The 23,791-nt window shown below is 47.6% G+C and overlaps 1 protein-coding gene across 1 annotated transcript in view; it reads left to right on the top strand.

Annotated features, from left to right (window-relative positions):
• The window catches only part of LOC132384107 (neurexin-1-like), a 1,241,271-nt gene that overhangs the window by 99,372 nt on the left and 1,118,108 nt on the right, over positions 1 to 23,791 (top strand). Inside the window, exon 2 of the mRNA XM_059955449.1 lies at positions 1,606 to 1,623. Within this exon, the coding sequence (XP_059811432.1) occupies positions 1,606 to 1,623 (18 nt within the window). The remainder of the gene's footprint in view (positions 1 to 1,605; positions 1,624 to 23,791) is intronic.

Below are 23,791 nucleotides of genomic sequence, written 5' to 3' on the forward strand. Positions count from 1 at the left end.
ACTGGGTGAGGACGGAGTGGAGTCACATATAGACCCAGACCGGGTGAAGACGGACTGGAGTCACGTATAGACCCAGACTGGGTGAGGACGGAGTGGAGTCACATATAGACCCAGACCGGGTGAAGACGGACTGGAGTCACATATAGACCCAGACTGGGTGAGGACGGAGTGGAGTCACATATAGACCCAGACCGGGTGAGGACGGACTGGAGTCACATATAGACCCAGACCGGGTGAGGACGGACTGGAGTCACATATAGACCCAGACCGGGTGAGGACGGACTGGAGTCACATACAGACCCAGACCGGGTGAGGACGGACTGGAGTCACATATAGACCCAGACGGGTGAGGACGGACTGGAGTCACATATAGACCCAGACTGGGTGAAGACGGACTGGAGTCACGTATAGACCCAGACTGGGTGAGGACGGAGTGGAGTCACATATAGACCCAGACCGGGTGAAGACGGACTGGAGTCACATATAGACCCAGACTGGGTGAGGACGGACTGGAGTCACATATAGACCCAGACCGGGTGAGGACGGACTGGAGTCACATATTGACCCAGACTGGGTGAGGACAGACTGGAGTCACATATAGACTCAGACTGGGTGAGGATGGAGTGGAGTCACATATAGACCCAGTAAGATGGTAGTGGGGAGATTTGTAAGGGACTGTTGGAGTGGTCTGGGTGAGTAACCATGGTGCATTTTGTAGACAATGTACACTGCAGACACTGTGAGCCGCTGGTGGGAGAGGGAGGGTTTATGGGTGGGTGGGATGACAGTCGAGTGTGGGCTGTGTACCAGACCGTATTGAGAGTTGTTGGAGTTCACAGTGTGAGAATGCTGGGCCCTCCATGAATGTCCAATGTGGGAATGAGACATCTTTCCCCAGGGTGAGCATGGACTAGGGTGTGGGGGCCGGAGGGGGTTACAGAGATGAGGAGGGGTATAGGGGCTAGAGAGGGTTCTAGAGACAGGGAGGGGTGTAGAGGCCAGAGGGGAATACAGAGACAGGGAGGGATGTAGGGACCGGAGGGGGTCACAGAGATGTGGCCGGAGGGGGTCATGGAGACGGGTGTGTGACCGGAGGGGGTTACAGAGATGGGTGGGGTGTAGGGACTGCAGGGGGTCACGGAGACGAGGAGGGGTGTAGGGACTGCAGGGGGTCATGGAGACTGGACCAGAGGGGGTTACGGAGATGGGTGGGGTGATTTGACTGGAAGGGGTTACAGAGACAGGTGAGTGACCGGAGGGGGATACAGAGACGGGTGTGGTATAGGGACTGCAGGGAGTCACAGAGGCGGGTGTGGTGTAGGGACTGCAGGGGGTCACGGAGACAGGGAGGGGTGTAGGGACTGGAGGGGGTCACAGAGACTGGACCAGAGAGGGTTACGGAGACGGGTGGGGTGATTTGACTGGAAGGGGTTACAGAGACGGGTGAGTGACCGGAGGGGGTTACAGAGATGGGTGGGGTGTTGGGACTGGAAGGATTGGTCACCTGCTGAGATGTGTCTGAGGCCACGCTGGGTAGATGTGAGTACGGATGCTTTGGGCCAGTTCTAACCCTGTATCTCCTCTCTCCTCCCATGCCACACACAGAAGATCACGGAACAGAAGGTGAGTACCTGTCTGCAGTTTGTTTTCACTGTGTCACCCACACCTCTGCTGGGTCACTGGGGGTCAGAGGCAGAGCCCTGTCCACGGGCAAACCCCTTCCCCCCCCACACAGTCACACACAGACAGACACACAGACACTTAGACAGACATTGACACACACACAGACTCATGGAGATATACTCACGTAGACATACACATACACGCTCTCAGACACGGAGGTACTCTCACTCACAAACACAGGAACAAATTCACATACCGTCTCTCTCACACTCTCACTCTCACCCACTCGCACTTGGTTTGGACGCCCCATGTTCCTCTCTGTCTGGAGAGTATTTGAGAAACTGAGACTTGGCCTGTTGGAACCCAGCTGAACCGGCAGAGATATGGTGGGATGTGTGGGGCTGGGGTGTACATGATGTGGAGGGTGAGGTTTGGGGCGTGTACTGTACACGATTGTGGTGGGGGAGGCTTGGGGCGTGTACTGTACACGATGTGGAGGGTGAGGGAACTATTTGTGCTACTGATACTGTGTCCAGAACCGGCTGAAGTGTTGGAATCCGGTTCAGAGATGTCTCTCCTGTCCATTTTTAGGACTCTTTTTTTGCCACAAACGTACTCAACTTTATTCAAATACAAAAGACGTACGAAAGATAAGGGGGGGGGGGGTTTACAATACAGCTACTGATTTCAAATAAAGTGCAGTTGTTAGCATCTATAATGAACTCAGTTCACGGGGGGGGGGGGGGGGGAAGCTATCGTTCTCGGAGATCCCCCAGTGAATGCAAGACGATCGCAGGCTCCCTCTCTAAGGGGACCCTGGCACGGGAGAGGGGCAGGCAGTCGGTTCGGGCAGAGCCTTCGACCCGCGAAAGGCCAGTTTGGCCAGGCCCAAGAACAAGCCGGCCAGGACATCCCCTGAGCGACCCTTCCCCTCCCCCCATAAAGAACGTGAACAGCAGACCCCGGCCCTTCGGATACCCAAACGGGGGCTACTGCTGGTGGACATGGTACACTGACCCCTCCTGGTCACGGAAAGGACCTGTCTTTCTTCCAGCAGTCGCTGACCTGGTCTCCCCACTGCGGTGTGAGGCCTCCGGCCGGTCGGAAATGGTAACTGCTTTTATAAGGCCAGAGGCCGAAGCGTTGCCCAGCGCACGGGCTGCTTTTACAAACGAACTCCCCGCTGACCACTCACTCTCCTCCCGCGGCTTCCGATCGGGTGCGCGGGTTCCTTGTTGTGGCCAGAACACCCCGGGAACCCTTGGCCAACTCCGGAATGAGCTTGACCTCCCTGCGGGAATTGGTGGGGTGGAATGACAGGCAGTTTTCACCAACTGTTTGACGATGTGAAAACTTCACCGGAGCATCCCGCATAGAGAGCCCTTACGAAATCATCTTCAAACTGTTGTTGATCTGTCTCGCAAAACACGACAAGGTGAATTTCCTGCGTGGAAAGTTGGCCGCTCTTGAGCCACGCACTGGATTCCGACTGTCGAACAAATCGTTGCTTCTGTCTGGGTCTGTTTGGAGTTGATGCGATTAGATTTGCGTCGATATAGACAGTGAGATGCGCCCTTTGTGTCAACGACCAGCGCAGTCCGAGGATGTGCTGGGGGCAGCCCGCAAGTGTCGCCAAGCTTTCGCCACCGCTCACTAACCCCAACCCGTACGCGTCAGGACTGAGGGGAGCGAAGTACCCGGGGGAAACCCACAGCGGCGGGAATTGAACCCGCGTCGCTGGTGCTGAACTCGCTCCGACCATACCGTGTTGCCCACAGTGGCCAACTCTGCCCCGACGTTCACCAGTGAGGGGCAGAGTTGATCGGCCCTGAGCTACTGAACGGGAGGCTGACACAAGGGGCCAGATATTCTACCCCGTTCAATGTGTGTGAGTGAGAGAGAGGGGAGGGAATATATATAAATATATCTCAGTGTGGTGATACGCCGTGCGCTGATGATGAAATGTTAGACCCATTGTCGATCGTGACTACTGACACTCACACAGAGTGACCAGAGCGGGGTGTGAGTCTGCAGCGCAGTGGGACACTCCTCTGCCACTGTTTGACGTTCACCCCAGCAGGGGAGAGGCCGTTCAGCCGCTGAGCATCATGCTAGCCCCCTGCCTTCATCTGGCTGCCACTCTCTGCTGTCACCTCAACGGACCTGAATCACTCTCTCCGTTGTCTGCTCCCTTGTGCCAACATGACCCTCAGCTTGCCCAACCTTTCCCCACCTTCCAGCCAGAGAGACCCCTCTATAGACACCGAATGAGAAAAGACCAGGGTGACAGTCACCCCTCCTCACCCACCCCCTCCCGGCTGACTGTCACCCTGCTCTTTTCTGATTCAGTACCAGAACGTGTCCACAAATAATAGAGACACCACACACGTGTTAAAGGATACAAGAAATTACTTTATTAGAGTTTTATAAAGAATAAAACAGTGAAGCAGTAAAGATGACGTCATTTTTATCAACCAATCACAGCTGTTTCACAAAGCGTACTGCCACAGAGACCTGACAGGTACTCTTCTCTCTCTCGCCTCCCTTCCCCCTCTCTCTCCTCACTCTCACCCCCTTTCCTCTCCCTCCCCCTCTCTCTTGTCCCCCTCGCCCCTCCCCTCCCTCCCCCACTCACTCACTCTCACCCCTTCCCTCTCTCTCTCCCCCCTCTTTTTATGAAGATTCCCTCTCATAAAAAGAAATAGTCTCGTTGTTATACAATTCAAGCTCCCTGCACAAATCTATCCTAACATTTACCCCAGTGTTTTTCCACTCAAGCGTATTTTTCATCATGATCTCCTGTAGTCTGGTACTCACCCTAAGCTCTCAAAGCGCCGCTGTTGATCAGAACCCTTGTACTTTTCTCAGAATCAAATTCCGCTTTACCACCGCCGGCAGGAGGAAGCTGGAAATCCGACCAGCGCGTTCACACGACGCAGGAGGAGCTCAGCGGGTCAGGCAGCGTACAGTCGACGTACCAGGCCAAGGGCATTCATCAGGACAGATGAAGTCATGCTGAAGGGTCTCGGCCGAAATGTTGTTCCAGAGACGCTGCCTGGCCTGCTGAGTTCCTCCGGCATTTTGTTTTAATATCACCGGCACGTCGTGAAAATAGTTGTATTGTGGCAGCAGTACAATAATAAAAAATCTAAGTTTTTTTATGATCAGAAAGGATGTGCTGCCGTTGGAGAGGGTTCAAAGGGGGTTCACAAAAAGGATTCTGGGATTGAAAGGCTTGTCATATGAGGTGTGTTTGATGGCTCCGGGCCTCTTCTCACTGGAATTCAGAAGAATGAGGGGACAGTTTCATTGAAACCCATCGAATGTTGAAAGACCTCGACAGAGTGGATGTTTCCTCTTTGAGGGGATGTCTAAGCCCAGAGGACACAGCCTCAGAACAGAGGGACGTCCATTTAGAACGAAGATGAGGAGGAACTTCTTTATTAGCTGGTGGCGAATCTGTGGAATTTGTTGCCAGAGGTGGCTGTTGAGGCCAAGTCTTCAGGTATATTTAAGGCAGAGGTTGATAAAGTCTCGAATAGTCAAGGCATGAAGTGATACGGGGGTCTGGGAGTGGGAAAGGCAGGAGTTTGTGGTCGGGAGGAAAAATGGATCAGCCAATATGAAATGGGGGAACAGACTCAATGGGCCAAATGGCCTAATTGCTCCTGCATCTTGTGGTCTTATCGTCTATATAGATTTTACTTTAAATAGTGTGAAAAGAGAACTAAAATTGAAAAATATATATTGGATTCAATGTCTGTTCTGAAGTCGGATGGTGGATGGAGGGGAATGAGGTAATGTCCGTGGGTTTATTGTCTGTTCAGAAGTCGGATGGTGGAGAGGAAGAAGATTCAAAACCTCACACCCGAGACTAGCGGCGTTTTGTCTTTGAAACTTCCATTTTGTGCTCCATATTTTAGCATTTACCAAGGTGGAATCACAAAAAACGTTTCCTCGCGCTCTCTGCCACGGCTAAGCATATCGCAGGCCCTGGCGCTAAAGCCTAGCTTATCAAACAGCATAGCCATCAGGGGAGCACTGTGAGCAGAGCAGATAAGAAAGAGTTCTTGAGAACCAGAGAGCCGGCAGAAGCTGGAAATCGAAACTAAAAGGCAGAGATTCTGGAAACAGTCAGCAGGTCAGACGGACCTGTGGGGAGGGATACAGAGGTGATGTTTCAGAGTAAGGAGCCTTCAGGTGGAGAACTGTTGATCGGCAGGAGTCGGCTGAGAGTGTAAAACAACGTCCCATTCCAATGCTAAGGGCTAGTTTACAGCAGCAGGGTTAACCCTTTGTGTCCTGCATCACACAAAATCAGAATCGGGTTCAATATCACCAGCATATGTCGTGAAGTTTAACTTTTCAGCAGTAGTACAATGCAATTAATAATAGAGAAAAACTGTGAATTATAGTCAGTGTATTAAATAGTTATTTTAAGTAAGTAGTGGAAAAATTGAAATAAAAAAAGTAGTGAGGTCGTGTTCATGGGTTCAGTGTGCATTCAGAAATCAGATGGCAGAGGGGACAAAGCTGTTCTTGAATCGTTGAGTGTGTGTCTTCAGGCTCTGATGGTAGCAATGAGAAGAGGGTATGTCCTGGGTGGTGGGGGTCCTTAATGATGGACAGTGCCTTTCTGGGGCATCGCTCCTTGAAGATGCCCTGGGTACTACAGAGGCTGGTGCCCACCATGGAGCTGACTGAGGTCACAGCTCTCTGCAGCTTACTTTGATTCAGTACAGTCATCCCCGCCACTCCAGACGTTGATGCAGAATGCTGGAGCACGCAGCAGTTCGGGCAGCGTCCTTGCAAAGGATGAAACAGTTGACATTTTGGGCCAAGAGCCTACATCGGGACTGGAAAAGGGGAAGGAAAAGGAGGTGTGGGCGGGGAAGGAGTTAAAGCTAGTAGGTGATAGGTGAAGCCAGGTGGGTGGCGGAAGGAGGGGAAGTAAAACGCCAGGTGGGTGCGTGTAGGGGAGGGAAGTAGAAGCCGGGAGATGATAGGTGGAAAAGGTGAAGGATTGGAACAGGAGAAGAAGGAATCTAATAGGAGAAGAGAGTAGACCATGGGAGAAAGGGAAGGAGGAGCACCAGGTGGAGGTGAGAGGCAGGTGAGGAGAGGTAAGAGGACAAGAGTAGGGGAGTTGGAAAATAAGAAATTAACTGGAGTTCGAGGTATTGATGCTTATGTTCAGATCTTTAAGATTTAGAGAGGGTGCAGAGGAGATTCACCAGGATGCTGCCTGGATTAGAGAGGGTGCAGAGGAGATTTACCAGGATGCTGCCTGGATTAGAGCGGGTGCAGAGGAGATTTACCAGGATGCTGCCTGGATTACAGAGGGTGTAGCGGAGATTCACCAGGATGCTGCCTGGATTAGAGAGGGTGCAGAGGAGATTCACCAGGACGCTGCCTGGATTAGAGCGGGTGCAGAGGAGATTTACCAGGATGCTGCCTGGATTAGAGAGGGTGTAGCGGAGATTCACCAGGATGCTATCTGGATTAGAGAGGGTGCAGAGGAGATTCACCAGGATGCTGCCTGGATTAGAGAGGGTGCAGAGGAGATTCACCAGGATGCTGTCTGGATTAGAGAGGGTGCAGAGGAGATTCACCAGGATGCTGCCTGGATTAGAGAGGGTGCAGAGGAGATTCACCAGGATGCTGCCTGGATTAGAGAGGGTGCAGAGGAGATTCACCAGGATGCTGCCTGGATTAGAGAGGGTGCAGAGGAGATTCACCAGGATGCTGCCTGGATTAGAGAGCAGGTCTTATGAGGAAAGGTTGAGTGAGTGAGGGCTTTTCTCTTTGGAGTGAAGGAGGATGAGAGGTGTCTTGATAGAGGTGTACAAGATGATAAAATGCATAGATCGAGTGGACAGCCAGAAACTTTTTCCCAGGGTGAAATTGGCTAATACAAGAAGGCATGATTTTAAGGTGGAATGTGCAGTGTTGTGGGGGGTGGTGTCAGAAATAGTTTTTTTACACAGAAAGTGGTGGGTGTGTGGAACACCTTGTCAGGGGTGGTGGTCGATAGAATCAGCTTTAATATGACTGACATAGGTCATGAAATCTGTTGTTTTGTGACAGCAGTTCAGTGAAATACATAAGCAAATATGTAATTCATAACAAGAATTATATACTGTATATATGAAAATTAGCATACATAAATAAATAGTGAGGTAGTGTTCATGGGTTCATTGTCTGTTCAGAAATCTGATGGTGGAAATGTGTCTGTGGATGTGTCTGTGTGTTTGAGTGTGTATGTGTGTCTGTGTGTGCATGTTTGTCTGTAGGGGTGTGTGTGTCTGCGTGTGTGTGGGCCCGTTATCTAAGAAAGGTGGTGGAGGGTAGTGAGGTAGTGTTCATGGGTTCATTGTTCAGAAGTCTGTTGGTGGAGAGGAAGAAGCTGTTCCTGAATCATTGAGGGTGTCTTCAGCCTCCTGTGACTCCATGCTGGTGGTAGCAATGAGAAGAGGACATGTTCTGCGACTCTGTTTAGTTGGATAGGACTGCACTTGTGCTGCAACTGTGTTTGGTTGTGCTGTGACTGTTTGGTTGGGCAGGGCTGTGTTTTGTCAGCTGAGCTGTCTGCGGTGGGGTCGGGGATGATGCGGCTCGGCCAGGCAGAGGGAACGCGTGCCCTGCCATGGGCTGCCTGTGTGTCTGCCCGAGCTGATGACCATCAGCGATGCGGCGACTGGTTTGTACATTGTCACCGTTTCGCTCCAGGCTCCTTGGGCTTGTTGCCTGGCAACCAGGCATTGGCCTAGAATGCTGATGTGCTCCCCTTCCTCCCTGAGAGAGCTCTGGGCGGCTGTAACCAGACACAATATGTATCTGCAGCAACGGGGAGGGTCTCACTGTGTCGGCAGAGCCTCTGCTCTCTTCTGCAGATCAAAGAACCTCATCTCTCAGCCTCCCACCTCCACTCTGCTGCATATCAAATTGTCCAAAATGTTTGACCAAAATTCACTTCCCTTTCCCTGTCAACACACAAACAGAAGAGCAAGACTCTATCAACATCCACTTTAAATATACCCAATGTCTTGGCCTCCGATGAATTCCACAGATTCACTACCCTCTGGCTAAAGAAATTCCCCCTCACCTCTGTTCCAAAGGGATGTCCTGAAGCTGTGCATTCTGGTGCTGAACTCCCCCACTATAAGAAACATCCTCTTAATGTCTACTCTTTCGAGGCCTTTCAATATTCAATAGGTTTCAGTGAGATTCCCCCCCCCCCCCCACTTCCATTCTTTTAAACTCCAGTGAGTACAGGCCCAGAGCCATCAAACACTCCTCATAGGTTAACCCTTTCATTCCTAGCTTAATTTTCATGCGCATCCTCTGGACTTTCACCAATGCCAGCATATCGTTTGATGCGTTCTGGTGTCCCTTGCCATTATGGGAAGGGTGTGAAGGCTTTCGAGAGGGTGAAGAAGGAGTTCACCAAGCCCTTACACACCCCCCCCCCCCAATTCCTGGTCAACCTTGATCAGAACTAGGAGCAGGGGTTAGCCATCTGTTCTGGGAATGAAAGGGTTAAAATACAAGGAGCATTTGGGCTCTGGGTTTGTACTCATCAGAATTCAGGATGAGGGGGATGTGGAAAGGATGTTTCCCATGGGGGAGAGTCTAGGACAAGAGGGCACAGCCTCAGGATAGAGGGACACCTTTTCAAAACAGAGATGCAGAGAAATTTCTTTAGCCAGAGGATGGTGAATTTGTCGAATTTGTTACCATAGGCAGCTGTGGAGGCCAGGTTGTTGGTGTATTTAAGGCAGAGCTTGATAGGTTCTTGATTGCACACGGGATTAAATGCTATGGGGAGAAGGAAGGCCAGGGAGTGGGGCTGAGGAGAGGAATAGAAAGGATCAGCCACAATTGAATGTCCAAGCAGACTCGATGTGCCAAATGGCCTAATTCTGTTCCTCAGTCTTCTGATCTTACCTTGCACGTGGAGCCTGCTATGCCATTCAGCAACCAACAGGCTTGAAGATAATTCTCCGCGAGAATGGAAGGTGCCGTTACTCCTGAGCCAGGGTCCCGAAAGTTGTATCATGTAAGCTCCTGATTTTTTGGGGGGCAATTTTTAAGTCAAATATGGTTGAAGGAGCAGTTAGAGTTTAATTTTGGCAACCTACCTCAGGAATATAAAGCCCTTCTAACTTTATTGAGTTAATTGAGGTAAAGTTGCAACTCTATGAAACCCTGGTCAGACCAGACTTGGAGTATTGTGTTCAGGTCTGGTCGCCTCATTGTAGGAAGGATGTGGAAAATTTAGAGAGGGTGCAGAGGAGATTCACCAGCATGCTGCCTGGATTAGAGAGCAAGTGTTATGAGGAATGGTTGAGTGAGCGCGGGGTTTTATCTCTGGAGTGAAGGAGGATGAGAGGTGACTTGATAGAGGTGTACAAGATGATAAGAGGCAGAGATTGCGTGGACAGCCAGAAACTTTTTCCCAGGGTGGAAATGGCTAATATGAGGGGGCATCATTTTAAGGTGATTGGGGGAAAGTATAAGTGAAATGTTTGAGGAATGTTTTTTACACAGAGTGGTGGGTGTGTGGAACATTTAAGTGACTCTTAGGCTCATGGATGAAAGAGAAATGGAGGGTTATGTGGCAGGGAAGGGTTAGATTGATCTTGGAGTAGGTTAAAAGGTTGGTCCAACATCGTGGGCTGGTGGCCTTAGACTGTGTCTAATATTGTGTTCTTTGTTCTATGTTTATCAGAGATAAAGTGAATGCACACAGTCTTTCCCCCAGGGGTGGGGCATTACAAACCAGAGGGCACAGGTTTAACGTGAGAGGGGAGATATTTAACAGGAACCTGAGGGACAACTTAACCTAGAGGGTGGTCTGTATATGGAACGAGATGCCAGAGGAAGTTATTGAGGCAGGTAGGTTAACAACAAGAGTTGGGCAGGTATAGGGATAGGAAAGGTTTAGAGGGATATGGACAGGAACACGGATAGGAAAGGTTCAGAGGGATATGGACATGGATAGGAAAGTTTCAGAGGGATATGGACAGGCACAGGGATAGGAAAGGTTCAGAGGGATATGGACAGGTACAGGGATAGGAAAGGTTCAGAGGGATATGGACAGGGACATGGAAAGGAAAGGTTCAGAGGGATATGGACAGGGACACGGATAGGAAAGGTTCAGAGGGATATGGACAGGGACACGGATAGGAAAGGTTCAGAGGGATATGGACATGGATAGGAAAGTTTCAGAGGGATATGGACAGGTACAGGGATAGGAAAGGTTCAGAGGGATATGGACAGGTACAGGGATAGGAAAGGTTCAGAGGGATATGGACAGGGACACGGATAGGAAAGGTTCAGAGGGATATGGACAGGGACACGGAAAGGAAAGGTTCAGAGGGATATGGACATGGATAGGAAAGTTTCAGAGGGATATGGACAGGTACAGGGATAGGAAAGGTTCAGAGGGATATGGACAGGTACAGGGATAGGAAAGGTTCAGAGGGATATGGACAGGGACACGGATAGGAAAGGTTCAGAGGGATATGGTCAGGGACACGGAAAGGAAAGGTTGAGAGGGATATGGACAGGGACACGGATAGGAAAGGTTCAGAGGGATATGGACAGGGACATGGATAGGAAAGATTCAGAGGGATTTAGACCAAAGGCAGGCAGGAGGAACTGGCTTCGGTGAGAATGCTAGTCAGCCTGGATTTTTGGGCAAAAGAGCCTGCTTCTAAGCCATAGGACTATGACTCTCCCACACACCAGTCCTCTGTTTGATGTTGTGTTACATCCTACAAGTTTATTGAAAGTGATGATCTCAGGATCTTGAAGTGATTCAAAATTCCGGGCCTCATGAGGGGAAGAAGATTCCCCAGCTCTTCACTGAACTTTACTGGCCTCTGGAAACTGATATTTTACAGGGCCTGAGGTTTCTCCTCTCCCGGCTTTGTTTTCAGCTGAACCCTTCAAAGCAAATAAACTCTTCCAATGGAATTGTATCTGTCTCCTTGTTGCTTGGACTTTGAAAAGTGCATGTTTTAAATAACTACAGAACCAAATACAGTTGTCAGAAGGAAGCAGTGTCCCTTTTGACGATTATTTTTGTTTTTCATATATATTTACATAGACTTGATTGATTTATGCACCTTTTGTTGATGGATGTTTTAATAGGATATTATTATCCTATTACTAATGTAATCTCAAGTTTATTGAATCTGTAATCTATTCATTATTTTGTGTTGTTTTTTTTTATATATGAAATTTAATAAAAAGATTGAAAAAGAAAAGAAGGAAGCAGTGTCCCGTCAAGGACGCCACCATCCAGACCATGCTCTCGTCCAGGTGGTACCATCGGGCAGGAGGTACAGGAGCCTTGTTCAGGAACAGTTACTACCCCTCAACCCCCAGGCTCCTGAACCAGTGTAGATAACTTCACTCGCCTCAACTCTGAACTACAGACCCGTCTCACTTTCAGGGAATCGACAACTCGTATTCTCAGTCTTGCTTCTTTTCTTTTTTCTATTTGCACAGTTTATCTTCTTATTACACTGATTGCTTATCAGTCTTTGTGTGTAGTTTTTTGATTTCTTTGTCAAATTTCTTTGTTCTGCAGGAAAATGAATCTCAGGGTAGTATATGGTGCTGTAGGTGCTTTGATAATAAATTCACTTTGAACTTTTGAACTTTACAACCACCGGGCTCCTGAATCGCTATGGATTATGTTACTCACCTCACATCTGAACTGCTTCCACAACATATGGGCTCACTTTCAAGGATTCTACAATTCATGTTCTCAGTATTAGTTGCTTTTTGCGCAGTTTGCCTTTTGCACATTGGCCGTTTGTCAGTCATTGTGTGTAGTTTTTCACCGATTCTGTTGTATTTCTTTAACTATGAATGCCCACAAGAAATTGAATCTTGACATAGTATACAGTGACATACACTCAGTGAACGGCCACTTTATTAGGTATACCTGCTGGTTAATGCAAGTATCTAATCGGCCAATCGTATGCCAGCAACTCAGTGTATTAAAGCATGCAGACACGGTCAAGAGGTTGTTCAGATCACACATCAGAACGGGGGAGAAATGTGATCCGAGTGACTTTGTGGAATGATTGTTGGTGCTAGACGGGATGGTTTGAGTATCTCAGAAACTGCTGTTCTCCTGGGATTTTCATGCAGAACGCTCCCTGGAGCTTGCAGAGAACGGTGTGAAAAACAAACAAAAATCCAGTCAGCAGCAGTTCTGTGGGTGAAAACACCTTGTTAATGAGAGAGGTCAGAGGAGAATGGCCAGACTGGCTCAAGGTGACAGCAACTCAAATAACCACACGTTACAACAGTTGTGCGCAGAAGAGCATTTCTGAATGCACAACATGTCAAACATGGAAGTGGATGGGCTACAGCAGTGGCCACTTTATTAGGTACAGGAGGTCACTAATAACCGGGCCACTGAATGTATAGATACTTTGATAACAAATTTACTCTGAGTTTTTCAAGGCTGTCCCAAGCAGTGTGTTAAAGATTTGTTCTGTCTGCACTAAAATCCAGTGCTTCCCTCTTGCTCAACATTTCTAGGATTTTTGTTAAACATACATTGCTTAGTCCAAGTTTTCTGTGAAAGAATTAACCCAAGATTAGCAGTAAAGGTTCAGATTAAGGATTCAGACCAAGGATTTAATCTAAGATATCATTCAGTATATCATCTAAGGATTTAAATTAAGTGTTTAGGCTGAGAATTTCAATTAAGGGTTCAATTTGAGAGTTCACTCTAAGGAGTCAGTCAGCGGATCCATTCTCAGGGTTAAGTCTGTGTTATATTAATTTAGTTAAAAGGTTTAGATTAAGTGTTCAGTAAAATGTATTTAAGGGTTTAGTCGAAGTATTTAGATTAAATACTTGGTCTAAAAGATTAGTCAAAAGGTCTAGTTTAAAGATCTAGGCAAGGATTCAGACCAGCTTTAGCAGTGAGTGAAAGGATTTAGACTAGGGTAGTGTAGAGTGACCCCTACCATCAGGCAGGGGTACCGTAGCATTAGGACAAGGGATCAGAATCGGGTTTAACATCACCAGCAGATGTCGTGAAGAAAGTTTTTGTAGTAGCAGTACAACACTGAAATAAAAGAAAAAAAATCTGACTTACTGCAAGTATATATATGTTAAATCATTAAATGAATAAATAATACAAAAAAAGTAGTGAGGTGGTGTTCATGGGTTCATTGTCCATTCAGAGATTGGATGGCAGAGGCGAAGAAGCTACTCCTGAATCATTGAGTGTGTGTCTTCAGGCTTCTGTACCTCCTTCCTCATGGTAGCAATGAGAAGAGGCCATGAAACTGGGTGTTGGGGTCCTTAGTGATGGATGCTGCCTTTTTAGACCATAGGAGTAGAATTCGGCCATTTGGCCCAAATGGCCAAATTTCATCATGGCTGATCCATTTTATCTCAGCCCCAATATCCTGCCTTCCCTGTATATTCCATCATGCCTTGACCAATCAAGAATCTATCAACCTCTGCCTTCAATAAACATACAGACTTGGTCTCCACAGGTTCACCACTGTCTGGCTAAAGAAATTCCTGCTCATCTTTATTCTAAAAGGATGCCCCTCTATTCTGAAGCCTCAATCTCTTCAGCTACCTCTTTCAGATATCTGGGATGCATACTATCTGGTCCAGGTGACTTATCTACCTTCAGACCTTTCAGTTTCCCAAGAAGCTTCACTCTAGTTATGGTAACTTCACTCACGTTATGAGCCTGACATGTGGAACATCCACCATCTTGCTAGTATTTTCCACAGTGGAGACTCCTGCCAAATACTTATTCAGTTTGTCCACTATTTCCTTATCTGCCATTACTACTTCTGCAGCATTGTTTTCCAGTGGTCTGATACCCTCTCTCGCCCCTCTTTTGTCACTTTATGTATCTGAAGAAACTTGGTATCCCCTTTAATATTATTGATTAGCTTACTTTCATATTCCATCTTTTCCTTAATGACTTTGTTTAGTTGCCTTCTGTTGGTTTTTAAAAGCTTCCCAATCCTCTAACTTCCCACTAATTTTTGCTCTATTATATGCCCTCTCTTTCGTTTTTATGTTGGCTTTGACTTCTCTTGTTGGCCACGGTTGTGTCACCTTTCCTTTAGAATACTTCTTCCTCTTCGGAATGTGTATATTTTGCGCCTTCCGAATAGCTTCCAGAAATTCCAGCCATTGCTGCTCTGCTGCATCCCTGCCAGAGTTCTTTTCCAATCAGTTCAGGCCAACTCTTCTCTCATGCCTCTGTAATTCCCCTTACTCCACTATAATACTTTTACATCTGACTTCAGCTTCTTCTCAAATTTCAGGGTGAATTTGATCAAATTATGATTACGTGCCTCCTGCAACCTCCCTGTAGCTCCTGTCTATCGTTCCCTCATTCTCCCATCTGTCGAAGGTCTAGTACAGGGGTCAGCAACCTTTACCACTGAAAGAGCCACTTGGACCCGTTTCCCACAGAAAAGAAAACACTGGGAGCCGCAAAACCCGTTTGACATTTAAAATGAAATAACACTGCATACAACGTTTTTTTTTGCCTTTATGCTATGTATAAACAAACTATAATGTGTTGCATTTATGAAATCGATGAACTCCTGCAGAGAAAACGAAATTACATTTCTGCATGCAACAAAAACTTTTTGAACTCCGAAAAAAAGACGTTGGGTTGAAAGTTACTTTTAAGTAAAATATTCAATGTCTATTTGAGTCCTTCTTGTATTTATGAAAAACGCCGAACTTAAATTTTCCGCCAGCAGCAAACCAAAAATAACGTCAGCCAGCTGTCATCCTGAAAAATGAAAGGACTATTTCACTGAACAATGAAAAAATATGAATATAAGTAAAATAATAGGCAATTAAAATATTTATCATACTTGGTTAATGGGATTTCTGCTCCTGGACCTCAGCGCACAGCGTCTGCACATCAGGGCTGTATGATGTCACCTTCATCTTTACACAGGATCGCAAGCTGTCATCTGTGAGGTTTTCAATATCACTCCATTTGTGTTTCTGAGCAAGAACGGCCTTCTGACGGGCAACATCTTCAAGGTCTGCTGTCAAGCGTCTAAACTTGGACATCCATATGTCTTTGTCGGCTATGTCGGCCAGTTCCATCTCAAGATCAGGTTGACTCACACCTGCTAATGCAGTCGTATTCAGTAGGGAAGGATCGATGCTTAAGGGAGTGACCGGGAAGGATAATGTGTTTTTTTCCTCTCTGAACTCACAGAAGCGTTTCCCAAACGATGTTTGCATTGCGATGATTGCAGAATGTAAATACTCCGAAATTATCATGTAGTGACCTTGTTTGAACTCTCTCAAATTGGGGAAGTGAGACAAAGTGCCTTTCTGTAAATCTCTGGCAAGCACTGTCAACTTGCGCTCGAATGCCAAAACATCCTCCAACATGTGCAGGGCTGTACGTCCTTTCCCCTGAAGAGCTGTGTTCAGCGTGTTCAGGTGCGCTGTCATGTCTACCATGAAGTGTAGCTTTTCCAGCCACTCTGGCTGTTCCAGCTCAGGAAAGGTGAGCCCTTTGCTGCCCAGGAAAGTTTTCACTTCTTCCAGACACGCGACAAAGCGTTTCAGCACCTTCCGTCTGGACAGCCAGCGATAAAAACACGTTGTAGCGGTGTCAGTAAACTGCAGACAAAGATAGCTTTATTCGAACTAAACAGCCTTGCTTTTAAGCCTCCCTCAACCCAGCCCCCATGGACGCAGATGCTGCAAAAGACGCGTACTCACAAACCCCCGTAGGCTATCTCCCTTAGCCGGAATGCTGGCTAATTGTGAGCCGTTTTGGATGTGGCAGGAAATGTGTCGCTACACTTAGGTTGTACAAGATCACCATAATTACATTTCAAAAGCTAACAAACTAACATAAAATACATTTTAATTAAATACTGACCAATTATTTCCCAAAGCCACAGGGAGCCGCAGCACAGAGGTGAAAGAGCCACAAATGGCTCGGGAGCCGCAGGTTGCCGACCCCCGGTCTAGTTCCTTAATACATTCTCTCAAGAGCTGCAACTCAGTGCACCTGGCCCAGATGGGAGCCCTCCGTCTCCAGACTTCCCACATCCCTCATGGAGTACAAAACACTGCCCCGGAGCCATTCTCACAAACCTGCTCTGCCCTAACAGGTGAGGAATGAACACGTAAGGACAAAGAGAGCAACTCACCATCACTCACCAAGCGTGATGAGCCAAAGCCACTCGAAACACTGGCCCACTCAGATGAAGGCCACTCCACCTGACCGCTATTTCTATTGGCTCTGTCCAATGAAACCCTCTTGCTGATTGGTCACCCCTCAACTCAGAAAAACTGCTATGAAGCCCTGACTTTTAAATCTTGTTTGAGAGGTAGCTCTTTTAATGCATCCCTGATGTGGATTGTCCAGCACCTTGAATTCACCCCGGACACTACGGAGTCTGGTGCCCATGGTGGAGCTGACTGAGTTTACTTCGATCCTGTGCCGTAGACCAACCCTTCCCCCCACCCACCCCGTACCAGACAGAGATGCAACCTGTTAGAATACTGTCTATGGAACATCTGTAGAAATCTGCAAATGTCTTTGGTGACACACCAGATCTCCTCAAACTTCTAATGAAATATAGCCACTGTCGTGCCTTCTTTGTAGCTGCCTTGATGTGTTGACGTACAAGGACTGTTAGCATGGGGAACAGTTTCTTCCCCCAGGCCGTGAGACTACAGAACTCCCTGTCACCATCCCACTCTCATCACGCATGAAGTGCAAACGGCATTATACTGCTTACTTTTAAACCTGCGTCCACAATGCACCTTACACCAAATATCAAACTTCTGGAATATGTTGTATTGTTTATTGATTTATTTGTGGTAACTTTGCTCTGTGTGAGTGAGTTACTGTGTATGTGCTGTGCTGCGCGCCCTGGTCTGGAGGAATGTTGTTTCATTTGGCTGTATACATGTGGACAGTTATATGTGAGTTATATGTACGGTGTTGCGCACCCTGGTCCAGACGAATGCTGCTCATTCATTTATGTCAGACTTAGATAAAGGTCTGAGGGTGGGGTTCACAGTAAAGACTGATCTGTTGCTTTCAAGGGCTGTTTTGGTGTTCGGGAGTTAGTGTTTTAAAAGTTAATTTTTATTTATTGGAACAGGGCCTTCCAGCCCAACTGGCCAGCAATCTCCCAGTTTAACCGTAGCCTATCATAGGACAATTTACAATGACCAATTAACCTGCCACTCGAATGTGGAAGGAAACCAGATTCATGGGGAGAACACACACTCATGGGGTACTGTAAAGCATTGTGCAACCATTACACTAATCTCTGCAATGGGAACTGAACCCGGGTCGCTGGTACTGTAAAGTGTTGTGCTAACCACCACGCTAATCTCTGCCCACTCCTTACAGGCGGTGATGGGAATTGAACCCAGGTCACTGGTACTGTAAACCATTGTGCTAACCACTATGCTACCATGCCGCCCTCTTGTGGCTGCTGATACCTCATCACCCGCCACAGCCTTTACACACGGGGACCCATGCTAAACATCGAAACCATTGCCTCCCAACCCTCTGGCCCACCAGAAATCTCCGAGCATTTGTTAGAATCCTAAAACACTGAGCCGTATAGAGTCATAGAAAAGTAGGGCACAGAAACAGGCCCTTTGGCCCATTAAATCCACGCTGAGCTGCTTAAACTGCCCACTCCCATCGACCTGCACCAGGACCATAGCCCTCCACACCCCTATTGTCCATGTACCTATCCAAACTCCCTTCGGCTGTAACAGTAGCGCAGTGGTTAGTGCAACAGCATTACATAGGTCAGAGTTCAATCCCAGCGTCTCCCCAAAGGCAAGTTTGTACGCCCTTCCTGTGACCGCATGGGTTTCCTCCGGGTGCTCCGGTTTCCTCCCACTCTCCCAAGACATACTGGTTGGTAGTTTAATTGGTCATTGTCAATTGCCCCGTAATTAGGTTAGGGTTGAATCGTGGGTTACTGGGCGGCTTGGCCTGGAGGGTCAGAAGGGCCTATTCTGAGCTGTATCTCTAAATAAAAATTAGAAGCAGGCCCTTCAGCCCTACCGGTCCATGCTGTCTTCCCTTTATTTCTGCTCCAAGTTCTGAGCATGTTGGGTATGGAGGAGACTTTCGATTTCTGCTGTTGGCTATTTGATAAGGTGCTGGGAAGCCGGTTTCTCGAAACACCTATCTGAATTATTAGTTGGATCTGAGGAGATGCAGGGAGGTATCAACACTGATTGATTGTCGCAAATGGGTAAAATACCCTCGGAATCACTAAAAAACTGGACCTTGGCTGTCCTTAACCCTTACATACTGTTTGGGTCAAATTTGACCCATTTTGACATTTGACAGCAGTAAAAACACCCTAAATGCCATTTTTTTTAGCTAAAATTTGATGACTTTTCCTAAAATGTGCAAAAATGAAAATATTTAAAAAATTTATACTTTTGAACAAGTGCTACAATTTTTGTACATTGAGGCTGTTCCGGGTCAAATTTGACCCGTATCTATTGAAATGGATTTTAGATCTCTGAAACATTAATTAAGCATAAATCACCCATTTATTAATGTCAGATCGGCTATTTATACATTCTAAATAGATCTGTGGTTCAAAATTTGGTCTAGACACTTGCTATGAGAGGATTCTTGGGCCGGGTGAAAATTGACCCAGACCATACTGTGAGAATATGAACAGTTGCCTGGGTCAAGTGGAATGTCTCATTGACGCCCATTTCTGTGTGATGTTAATATGCTCGGAGGGACTGGTTCGCAGAGATGTGTGAGGCCACGCCATCGATGAAAGGCAAATGGCTTTTAATACCACAGAATCTGTGTTAATGGCTTCTGACAGGAAATAGCAGAGAGGCTGCACAGGGGACGGTAAATGGTGGAGGTGTGTGTCACAGAATGCTGATGAGGACAGAAGTTTACCATTCAGCGAAGGATCTTCCGTACACTGTCTGTGCTGCCCCTGAATTCTCCTAGTTCCCGATAAACATTCCTTCTTTCTTCTTCCTTACTCCCTCTCATTTGCCCCTCTCCCTTTCATTTTTAATCTTCTCTTCCTCTCTCTCTCCCTCTCTCTCCACCTCTTTTCCTCTCTCCCACTTCTCTCTTTCTTTCTCTCTCTCTCTCCACCTCTCTCTTCCTCACACTCTCCCTCTCTCACACATACTCTCTCCCTTCCTTTCCCTTGCTCTCTTTCTCCCCCTCCCTCTTTCTTTTTCCCTCTCTCCCTCGCTCTTTCTCTCTCTCTCCTTTCCTCCCTCTCCCATCTTGTCTTCCTCTTCATTTCACACTCATTCCATCCATTCCTTCCTCACTCCTTCCATCAATTAGCTTGTCTTGTTCAGCCCCCCCTTCCTACATCTCTCATTTATCCCTCTCTCATTCCTTTTCTTTCTCCTGTCTTCTCTTCCTCTTCTTCATCCCTATTCATTCATTCATGTCCCTCATTTTCTTCTCCTGTGTTTCATTCAGCCCCTCCTTCCTGCCTATCTCCTTTGCCCCTCTCCGATTTGGTCATAGTAATACAGGCCCTTCAGCCCATCTAGTCCAAGCTGAACTCCTAATGACCTGCACCGGGCCCGTAACCCTCCACACCCCTACCATCCATGTACCTGTCCAACTTTTCCTGAACATTGAAATTGAGCTCACATGCATCACTTGTGCTGGCAGCTCATTCCACACTCGCACCACCCTCTGAGTGAAGAGGTTTCCCCTCATCATCCCCTTAAACTTTTCACCTTTCACCCTTAATCCATGACCTTGGGTTGTAGTCCCACCCAACCTCAGTGGAAATGACCACTGTTCGTCCGTTCTCCCTCCCCCTCTCCCCCCTTCCATCTGTCTCTGTCTCTCTCCTCTCTCTCATTCTCTCTTCTTTTTTTCTCTTGTCCTCTCTCTCTCCCTCTTCCCCTTCTGACACCTTCTCCTGTGTATCTCCCTCTCTTTCCTTCTCTCTCTCTCTATCTTTCTTTTTCTCTCCCTCCCTCTCTCTCTCCCTCTTCCCCTTCTGACACCTTCTCCTGTGTATCTCCCTCTCTTTCCTTCTCTCTCTCTCTATCTTTCTTTTTCTCTCCCTCCCTCTCTCTCTCCCTCATTTCTTTCTCTCTCTGCTATCTAGCTTTCCTTAATCCTGGGAATGAAAGGGTTAAAGTATGAGGAGCATTTGGTGTCTCAGTGCCAGGAACTCACAGGGGAAGAACGAGGGGGCATCTCACTGAAACCTACTGTGAAAGGTCTAGATAGAGAGGGTATGGAGAGTCCTAGACCAAAGGACACAGCCTCAGAATAGAGAATGTCCCTTTGGAACGGAGATGAGGAGGAATTTCTTTAGCCAGAGGGTGGTGAATCTGTGGAATTCATTGCCACAGGCAGCAGTGGAGGCCAAAACATTGGGAATATTTCAAGCAGTGATTGGTGGGTGCTTGAATGGTAAAGGTGGGGGTTAGGGTTTCTGAATCAGAATCAGGGTTACGCTGACATTCCGGGTGTCGTGATGTTTGTTGTTTGGTGGCTGCAGTTCAAAGTTCAAAGTGTGTGTACATTCTACAACGTTGAGCTTCCAATCATGGGAGATCCTGCAGTGGCTGGAAATCCGGAGGAACAAACACACACACAAAATGCTGGGGGAGTAATAAGCAGTCGGTGGAGCGGGACAAACAGTCGATAGCTTGGGCCGAGACCCTTCATCGGACTGGAAAGGAAAGGAAAGGGGGAAGATGGCGGAGTAAAAGGGTGTAGGGGAGGGGAAGGAGGGCAGCTGGAAGGTGATGGGTGAAGGTGGGCGGGGAAGGGCAGGAGCTGGAGAGGAAGGAATCTGATAGTGGAGGAGAGTGGACCGTAGGAGAAAGGGACCCAGGGGGTAGTGATAGGCAGGTGAGAAGAGGTGAGAGGCCAGATTGGGGAGAGAGGAAGAGGGGAGGGGGGATTGTTTCACTGGAAGAAGAAATCAATATTCATGCCAGCAGGTTGGAGGCTACCCAGACGGAATATAAGGTGTTGGTCCTCCACCCTCAGGGTGGCCTCATCCTGGCTCAAGAGGAGGTCATGGATCGAGTTTGAGATTTGTCGTCTTGCTGGCAGCCACTATATGACGGAGGATAGAGGTGTATAAGATAATGAGAGGCTGTAGCGGTGTGCTACACGCAGCGCTAAAATTACGACATGGAGTCGGTAACTGCAGTTGAAAGAAAAAACTTTATTCGAAATCTTCAGCCTCACTTTTAAGCCTCCCTCAACCTGCCCCCCATGGCGCAGAGGCTCCAAAGCTCTGTGCTCGCAAACCCCCGTAGGCTATCTAATTGTGAGTCGGTTCGGATGTGCCAGGAAATGGGTCGCCACAAGGCATTGATTGTGAGGATAATCAGAGGCTTTTTCGCAGGGCTGAAATGGTTGCCACAAGACGACACAGGTTTAAGGTGCTGGGAAGTAGGTACAGAGGAGATGTCAGCGGTAAGTTTTTTACTCAGAGAGTGGTGAGGAATGGGCTGCCAGCAATGGTGGTGGAGGCGGAAACGATAGGGTCTTTTAAGAGACTTTTCAATAGGTACATGGAGCTTAGTAAAATAGAGGGCTTTTGGTAAGCCTAGTAATTGCTAAGTAGGGACATGTTGTGTTTGTGGGCTGGAGGGCCTGTATTGTGCTGTAGGTTTTCTGTTTCTATGTTTCTAAAGAAACACCGCTGAAAGGAAACTCCCCACACAGGACTATCAAAGCTGCAAAAAAAGTACAAATCTTGCAATACGTCTAGAAATATAAAGTACAAAAGAGAAATAATGAGGTGGTTTTCATGTGAGCCATTCAGAATTCTAACGGCAGACAGTATGAAACAACAGGGATATCTGGGGGCAGGGTGAGATTGGACTGTTCGTATCACACGCAGAAGTAAGAGGGCTGCTGTCCTGAGACTGTTAGATGGCGGGAATTCACTTCTCGAGGATCCGCGGTGATTTTCAAGAGAGCTCTGGTGTCCTGGGTTCGAATCACAACCGGCTTGTTATCGCTGACTGGTATGATGCCAAATCTGTTCTTCTGCAGCGGCAGTACAGTAGAAAGACATAAACTGGCTATAAGTTACAGAAATCTATAGTGTTTGTGAGTTTGTGGACCCTTCAGAAACCTGAAACCGGAGAGTACGAAGCTGTTCCTGAATCACGGAACCTAGGCTTTTACAAAACATGCCCCTCGGCCCACAATGTTGTGCTGACCCTTCAACCTACTCTGAGATCAATCTAATCCTTCCCTCCCACAGAGCCCTCCAGTTGTCTATCACCTAAGAGCTTTTAAAATCGGAACCAGATTTAATGTTACTGGCATGTGTTGCGAAATTTACTGTTTTACAGCAGCAGTACATTGCAATACACAGTATTAAAAACCAAAAATTACAATAGAAATAAATATATAGAATTAAATTCTTCTTCCTTTGGACCCTTAGCTCCTAGTGGAGCACAGGCCATGGATGACCTCCCGTCTCCATCGTCCAAAGTTGATGGTCTGTTTGGATTTCACCAGTGTTTCTGTAATCCATCGAATTACAGGGATAGGCTTATACAAATTCACCAGAGCCCTGTTGCTGGCCTTATCCATTTCCACCTCTCTCCACGGGGTCATGGAGGGACAAGAAGAGAAGAAAAACTATTGAGATAATGTTCATGGATTCATTTTCCATTCAGAAAACAGATGGCAGAGGGGAATCGCTCAGCCTCCTGTAATCCTCCCTGATGGTAGCAATGAGAAGAGGGCTAGTCCTGGGTGATGGGGGTCCTTAATGAGGAATGCTGCCTTTCTAAGACATCACCTTTTGAACATGTCCTCGAAGCTGGGGAGGGGCTGTGGCCAAGATCTCTCACTGCCCCCTCCCCAAAGGTACGGGCTCGACCCCAACCTCTGGTTCTGTCGGTGCAGAGCTTGCACCTCCACTTGCTTAGGAGTTTGTGAAGATTCGGCACGACATCTAAAACTTTGACAAACTTCTGTAGATGCAGTGGAGAGTGTATTGACTGGCTGCATCACAGCCTGGTATGGAAACACCAATGCCTTTGAACGGAAAATCCTACAAAAGGCAGTGGATATGGCCCAGTCCATCAGGGGTAAAACCCTCCCCACTACTGAGCACATTTACATGGAGTGCTG

This window comes from Hypanus sabinus, chromosome 31 (assembly GCF_030144855.1).
Source record: "Hypanus sabinus isolate sHypSab1 chromosome 31, sHypSab1.hap1, whole genome shotgun sequence".
Classification (NCBI taxonomy): domain Eukaryota; kingdom Metazoa; phylum Chordata; class Chondrichthyes; order Myliobatiformes; family Dasyatidae; genus Hypanus; species Hypanus sabinus.